Source organism: Centruroides sculpturatus, unplaced genomic scaffold (assembly GCF_000671375.1).
Source record: "Centruroides sculpturatus isolate CEXI.00-Female unplaced genomic scaffold, Cexi_2.0 scaffold178, whole genome shotgun sequence".
In the NCBI taxonomy this organism is placed as follows: Eukaryota; Metazoa; Arthropoda; class Arachnida; order Scorpiones; family Buthidae; genus Centruroides; species Centruroides sculpturatus.
Genome location: NW_019384433.1, coordinates 622,479 through 631,210, shown reverse-complemented (window position 1 = coordinate 631,210; position 8,732 = coordinate 622,479). Strand labels below are relative to the sequence as shown.

Below are 8,732 nucleotides of genomic sequence, written 5' to 3'. Positions count from 1 at the left end.
TAATAATAATAATAATAATATTTTAATAAAATTATTATTTATTTAGATAACAGATGGAGCTACAATTTGAAATTCAAAACTGTCATTATGCATTTATTTATTTATTTAATTTTCTAAATTATTTTTAATGTATTGCTTTAAAGCAAATTCTAATTCGCATTTCGCATATTTTAATAGTATTTAAGGAATTTTTAACAATTTTTTTAAGTTAATTTATGTTTTTATCGAAGGAATTTTCGAAACGATTATTCGTAACTGTCACGATAATTCAAATAAATAGAGCTCCCTATCAGCGATTTAAAGTAAACAAGAATTTCGATCGATGGATCGATCCTGTGTCAAGTGTAATGTTTATAAAGCCAGAATATGGATTCTTATTAAATATTTAAAGCCAGAAATGAACTTTTCACACATAAGACAGATTCTTCTAAGTTTGTTTAAGTTGAGAAACAACTTTTAACCTTTTTTAGACTGATAAATATTTAATATATTACATCAATTGTCACGCGAATTGATCCATAAAGGGAATCTATAGAGGTATATATACATATATATATGTCCACCTTCCAATACAAATCACCANAAATATTGAAAATATTTGAAATTTTTAAAAAATACTAAAAATTTTTAGTTTTAACTCTTTAAAAATATATATTGTTGAATAATGAAAATATGACAAAACTAGAATTACTATTTTTAAGGACTTTTTAAAGAAAATATTAATAATAAATATAAGAAATTTCTAAATGCAATTCACGAAAATATCCTGTTCTATAAAAGATTAATGCAAAATATTACAGATTCGTTTCAAAGTTTCAAATTATTCAGTTTAATAATTATAATTCCTAAGTTTACTAAACTTATAATTTACAAAATAGCCAGTCCTTTGTTTAATTAAAGTATATTAAGTATTCTATATACTGTATCATGATTTTGATCATAAAATCAATATGTATTTTTAGTATATTTTAGAATTATAAGCTTCAACAAACTTAGTTTGAAAATAATTAGATAAATGACCTTGTTAGATAAATATAAACAACAAGCAAAACAGAAAAATACAGACTTGCTTCAATCAATATATGCAAATAAGTTCAAATGGTTTTCCAAGTTTAATCACCTTCCATGTTATTTAGATTACACTCTCTCATCCTATGCTTAAGCTCTATAATACTTTATACTAGTATTAAAGTCTAAAATAGGATATTTTTCTTATCTATTGTCACTTCCGTTCTTTCACATTATAATTAAAGGCACATATCTGAGATTCATATCTGAGTTTGTGGCAAAAACTCTAACAAACTTGTTTTTCTTCTTAATTATTTGTTTAATATTTAATATTTTTAACATGATTTTTATAGAATTTTATTAAAGAAAAGTATAAAAACGTAGGATCGCTTAGTAGAGACACATATCATCGACTCTATAAATAATGAAATATTAAATATTGATGTCATTGCAGTATGAGAAAAATGAGCAAAGCAAACCATTCGCAAAATTTTCTTAATTATTTATTTATATATTTAATATTTTTGACGTTGTTTTTGTGTCTTAAATAAGATATATATAAACGATTTTGCGTTTTTCATATGTCTTATCACGTATTAAGAGATTCAAGGCGTATAAATAGGATAAAAATAAATAGAATTATATAAGGTGACATCTTCACAATGTCGGGCTACAATTTTTAATAATATTTTAATTTTTAAAAAATCACGTGACTTTCGGTTTATACCGGAAGTTACCAAAAACGCCGATTAACTATATACGAACTTCCGGTCCGGAGCGGAAGTTCGTAATCGGGATCTCTGGCCTCTAAGCTTTCCATATCATTTTCGATATTAGTGCCTTGGCCCTGTACATCAATCATTCTTCTCCTGATAACAATCGAGTCATGCCGGTCATCTATCTAACTTCGTTCTTGAGAAAATTTTCAATCATGTGACTTCCGGTTCAGACAGGAAGTTCGTATAGAATTAATCAGGGCCTTCGGCCCTGAAGTTTTCATATCTGGCTTCGATTTTCGTTCGTCTAATTACATTCTCGAGATTAACGAAGAACTAACAGACAAACGGACGACAGTGGGAATGTATAGGTCTGAAATTTGAAAATTGCATTCCAAAGAGATTACGAGAAAAATTTGGGAAAATAGACTCAGTAAATTGATATTTTTTTAATTACAAGTATTTACTTTAGTATTTAACATGTTAACACGTGCTTTCGTAATAATATCTACGATTCTATGAATAGAAAAAGAAGACAAAGATCGTAACGTAAGAATAAAAGAAAAAAGTCGAACAAAAACGCTCATAACTTTTTTTATATTCTTTAATATTTTTAAACAGTTTTTATAGTCTCATTAGATGTATATAGAATGTAGAATCGTTAATATATTGTATGCCTTATTAAAGGCATGTAGTAGCAATTTTATGAGTATGAACAGGATAAAAATAGATATAATAATAATATAATAGTGTGAAACAAACGCTTATAAAATTGATTTTTCTTAATTGTTTATTTAAATATATTTAAAATTTATATTTTAAACACATGTTTTGTAATTAAAAAGATGTGTCAACAATCCAATGAATAGTAGAGCAGAACAAAAAAATAATTAAAAATGTGAAACACTAAAACTCTTTAAATATGTAATATTTCTAATTTAGTTTTATGCATATAATTAATAAGACATTTATAAAAATTGTGTGGATATTTTTGACAGTTTTTACGCATGCCTTATTAATAAGATAGGTATAAAAACCGATACATAATTAATATAGGCTTGTTCTATATGTTTTATACATGCATTTTTAAGGTGTGAACATGATAGAAAAATTATATCTTATAAACATAAGTAAAGTTAAATGTTGAACAAAACACTCAGAGAAAAATTAATGGTTTTCTTAATTATTTACCGAAATATTTAATATTATGAGCAATATGTTTCGATATATAATGTTATTAATGTAGGAAATATAATTTTCTGTGTGATTAAACTATGTTACACATTAAAATGCCTTCATACTTTATGCCAAAATCTTTATTTAAGTAAATATTCTACCATTTATTTAATCTTAAAGGAGAAAGTGTGAATATTGATGGAAAAAAAATTAAAGCATTTTACTTTCTACCAAATTTTTAAAAAAGAAAAAATAATATTTTTTTAATCCAAAAATTTGCCCTAAATGCTACCAACAAAAGGAAAGATTTTTCCAATAATCCTCCATACATCAAATCTATATTTAGAAAATAATCTCAAAGGATTTCTAACATAGTTGTACCAAGAAAGAAGAAAAAAGTTCTAGAGTAATAAAAAAAAATTTCTTATATAAATTTATCACGCAATTTTAACCTCTCAATTAAATAAAATCTATAAAAATATAAAGTATAAATATCTAGAATGTTCCTATTGTTTTTTATTTTTTTGAACTTTTATTGAACATCGCATCTTCTGACGTCATAAGCACGTTGTCATGGTAACAGTGATGGGCATATTTGGAGAGATCGTCTACATCTGCTTTTATCGATATAAAGTTTTTTTCTTTTATTATTATTATTTTCTTTTTCTTTTTTTCCTATAATTGGAAAGCCAATTGGAAGCCACGAATTATGAAAATAAATTTTAACGGATCATGTGATTGGTTGAAATTTAAATTTTTACTAATAGAACGAACGTAATTTAAATAAACGTTTAAATTTCAGTAAATACAATAAATTAATACTAATAATAATTATTATTATATTAATTTTATAATTTTTAATGATAATCAATTTTTAAGTTTTTTTTTTTTTCAAAACTGCATTACAAACAAAAAAGGTGCTGAATAGACATTATGTTATCTTCATTTCGAGCTTCGAGCTATAGTTATTATTATTATAAATTTTATCTCTTAAATTAAATTTAATATATTAATATATAAATATTTATTGTTTGTATTATTAATTTTTTTAATTAACTACGCAAACGACAAATATTATTTCTAATCACGTGTTGCTTCGATCACGTGGTACTGTTGTCATGACAACAGTTTTGTTGGAATTTTCCATTATATAAACAATTTAAGAATAAACTCATATTATAGTTTTAGAAATAATTAATATAATTAATAAATAAAATAGTTTCATTCGATCTTTAAAAATTTTAATTATTAATTAATATCTTCTCGTCATCATGTTTAAGATAAATCCCGCACTTACTGATAAATTACGCACTTATGTGATTTTTTGCAAATTATTAATTGAAATATATTTTTAAAAGATTTAAATTAATTATTACGAAAATTATTCAAGTTAATTTAAAATACCTTCCAATTTTAACGATAGAATCGATAAGAATACATTTTAGAATACGTAACAAAATATTTACTCAAAAGATGGCGCCATTACGACCACTTACGTGCCATTTTAGTTCCAATTTGAATGTTTATGTACATATTTTTAATAAATTAAAATTATTTAAAATAAGAAAATACATTTATTGTTTTAAAAATATAAAATAAATTAATTATTTACTTATTTTTAGATATTTTATTCGATTAAACAATTAAAGAGTGTTAAATTATTCGATGTACTGTACATAATAATAATATTTTATTCATACATATACATCATAATAACATTTTAACGCATCTTATACATTTTATGTTCGTTATTAATATATGTTTTTAAAACACATTCGATTTAATATACTTTCGGTAATAGCGGACACACTTTTTCTCCAATAGGCCCGTTAAATCGAAATTTTACTGTAATTCAATAATTTAAAAAATAAATTAAAATAGTTATTTAATCAATGAAAGATTCATTATCATCGTGAGTTGTCCATTTATCAAATGCTTTTAATCGTTATATTTTATTTTTTCTATCTTTTACTAAATGGCAATATAACATATATCGCTTGACCTAGAAAAACAAGGTCATAATTTACCTTTTCACGTTTATAGCTTTATGTATTCTTTCTCGTTTCTATCAAAACAGTTACAGAAATCCATCGTTTCCTGCTCCTTGTAATGTCTATTTTAATTCTCTTCTACTTTCAAGAGTTTCGGCTCATCATCAAAAGTAGAATTATAGCAAAAACTGTTATTTTATCTCTTATTACGAGCCTTGAGAATTAAAATAGAGATTTTTCAGTCCTTCAATAAAACAACAAACACGCAAGCATCGACACACAAAAACCTTTATAATGCAGCCTTTTAATTCAAAATTTACTAACGTTTGATCGAATGATTCTGATTTCAAAACCGACAGAAAAATATTGGTTTTGAAATCAGAATCATTCGATTGTTCTGTTCTTGACGAAGGCCTTTCAAAATGGCTGAAAACGTTAGTAAATTTTGAATTAAAAGGCTGCACTATAAAGATTTCTGTGTGTCGATGCTTGAGTATTAATTAAGTGTAGTTAAAGAAGAATTTAAAGAAGAAACAGAAAACTGGTGGTTGGAGAAATGAATTTTAATGACCGAAACTTACTTTATATTGAAATCATTGAATGATTTCATGATTACATAAAGAAGAAATTTTAGTAAAAATTTTATCGAAATTTATATAGATAAATCCTACTAGTTCGTGCCAAAAACTAGAAACTCTTAATGTATTTTTAATGTTTTGAAGGTCGGGCCATAATAAAAATCGAATAAAAAATAAATTGCTTTAGTTTTGTTGTTTATATAAAGATAAACATAAATGTAATGTAATTTTGTTTTATTTTATTTGCTTTATAATGTTTTTTTCATAATGGCTTCTAGAAAAAGAATTTCGAATCTTGCAAAATGATTTCACTATAATGTTATATTTCTATTAATTTATTGTGCAGTTTAGGCATTCAATATTGCTACTTTGACAATAACTTATAATTACAATTCAACGTCTGTTGCTATTGCTTAAGAGTGTAATTAAATTAAAATTATTGCATATATAATAAAATTACGCTTGAATGAATGTTTTAGGATTATGATTTATATTATTTGTAATATAACAATTATATTATGATGCGAATATACTTACGCAATATCTTCAAGTTTAAGGCCTTTTAACTTAGTTTGCAAGAGAGCGCAAGTTTTATGATCAGAAGTATCCACCGCTCTTCTTCTATTAAGGCGAACTCCCATGGGCATTTCGGGCACTGATAAGCGGCCTTCTCCATCTTCGCTCTCCTCTTTGTGCTGAGATAAGGGGCTTTTGGCAGAATGATAAAAAAGTGGAGAAATATTTGGAGAAGAACCCCTTCTCCTACTATTCATATGTCTACTTCCTGCAGCACCAATCATGGCAGTTTGTTTAATATTTTACCTACAAATATACATTTAAATATTTTTATTATTCTTAGTCTAAATACTTAGCAATTGATTAAATTTGACATTCAATTATTTTTACTTTAATNTACTGAAATATCAGTCTTACTCGTTAAAATCGTCAATTCTCTTTTAAAGCCTCTTGTCTTTTATTATTAATTAAAAGATTATTAATTTATAAAATAAATTTTCTTCTTTCTTTCAAACTTTCTGTTTAATTTAAATTATTATTTTTAATATTTTAATTTTGTCGTTTAAATACTAAGCAAAGTTGATAAGATCTTGAATATGTTATCTGAACATGACACTTCTAGTTGTGTAATAAGAGAAGAGGTACTACAGATGCAAAACTCACCTTGAGATGAAAGAGGATGCAGCTGATCATGCAAAGCCTCCTCTTTTCATCCAGGGATATTCGTAGGAAGAACGGTATCTAAGCAACGGCTTGACTCGATACAATCCTCCTTTTTGCCAGAAAATTTCCAATAAAAAAATATTAAAGTACAGTACGTATCTTTATTGGAAATCGTTATTTACAACTTAATTTGATTTACTCTTTTTCCTTTTAATCTCTGGATTAACGTGATACCATTTTTTAAAAAATTTGTTTTTTTTAATCACAAATTAAAAATTTTGACTTTAATCCGATTAATTTTTCATTTATAAGATTTGTTATTCATAAATTTTAGGCTGTTTTTCAAAGGTTTACAAAGAAGGATTATTTAAATGTATCGAATATATCTATAAAAAATAAATATTTTTAAATTTATTCGATAAACATGCCTAAATTCTAGCGTTTTTAGAGGTTTTAATCAAAATATTCGTCAATTCATGTATAATTCCATTGATTATCACGAGTCAGATGTGGTCTGGACATTCAGCACTTCTGATTTCAGCTGTTAACAGGCCTGTCTTCTATGTGGATAGTATAAAATCTAATCGCATTTTATACTTTATGCAAGGTATTTTATATTATATGTAATATAATATAAAATACTTGATACGGATTGAGACTTGAAGCATTAAGTTACAATATGTAAGAGATCATCTCCTTCAACAAACAACAATAAAAGGAGTCTTAAATTATAATCTTGTGTGTTAATCTAGCCCTTGCTTTTCCTGTTTTTACTGTATGTGAAATGCTGATCACTCTAGAGTTTATATAAATTTTGAATCACAATTCTCTCCCGATTATATAGCAATTTAAAAAGCGAATTAATTCATAGAATGAATCCATAAAAAGATAAATAAATAAAATGTAAGACTATTTGGATCTTGAATTGTGCATAAGAATCTATATTTTCATTACACAAAGTAAAAGCTTGAAGTTTCACTTTGTGTAATGTTATATGTATTAATAATATTATACATAATTTATTAATTGTATGTAAATTACATGTACTATACTTCTTGGTAATTTTAGATAAAAAACTCGATTTAGCACTCTCCTAAATGGTGTCACCTCATAAAGCATCAATGAATGCTTATGATCGCATCTTCCCTACAAACTTTAAATAGAAAGAACCTGAGCGTCCTTAGGCGAACGAAGCATTTGCCCCCTTCCTAGGATCGAGTAAAAAATTTCACAAATTATAATCGTAAAAGTGATTTGAGATGTGACCATTCACCTTCGGTCATGGGACGCTATGTCTATCTTTTTGTATTAATGCAATTTATTCATATTTCATTCTTTAATATTCTTGTGAAAAAATCTCAAAATTAAGTAAATAAATAAATAATTTTTTAATGTAATTATTTGTCTCCAAGCTTTGCCCTCCTTGGAAAATTTCTGCGGACGCTCACGGAAAGAACTCTTCAGTATAAATGTATGATTTTGCATTGTAAGCAATATTCTTATCGTTAAATCACATCATTTTCAAATTCGGAATAAATGTATTACGACCTCATCATTGTATATAATTCTTAATATTTAAAGTACCTCGGTTTAAAGCAACACTCGATTCAGCCAATTTCAGAAATGAACAAATTGTGGCGCTTTATCGAAGTTTGACTGTAATTTGTCTTTAAATTAATGACTATAAAATAATAATAACAATGTTTTTTAATCCGTTTTAATTATTTGTAGTCACCTGGAATCAATTTTGAATACATATTTGCTATTTAAAATAATTTAGAAAAACATTTGTTTGAAAAGAATCTAGAGAAAAAAAAAACAAGAAACTTGTTTAATCCTTCTCTTTAATTAATCACATTAATAAAAATAACATTTTCCTCTTCCTTCTAATCTTAACCTTAGAAACCTCTTATCCTCTTTAATCAATTAAATAAGTGTAATTCCGACACTGATCTCTTCTGGCTTAACTACAGTATATTCCTATCTTCTAATATTTATAGCCATGTGATATAGCAATCGAGGCCCTAAAACAATAATAACCAACCTAACAAAACTATCCCCAACTCGACCCTTATTCATTTTAT

The 8,732-nt window shown here is 25.7% G+C and overlaps 1 protein-coding gene across 1 annotated transcript in view; it reads right to left on the bottom strand.

Annotated features, from left to right (window-relative positions):
• Positions 1-8,732, bottom strand: part of LOC111619811 (voltage-dependent calcium channel type A subunit alpha-1-like) — an 82,513-nt gene that overhangs the window by 55,098 nt on the left and 18,683 nt on the right. The window contains exon 2 of the mRNA XM_023361631.1: positions 6,007-6,291. Within this exon, the coding sequence (XP_023217399.1) occupies positions 6,007-6,269 (263 nt within the window). The 5' untranslated portion in view covers positions 6,270-6,291. The remainder of the gene's footprint in view (positions 1-6,006; positions 6,292-8,732) is intronic.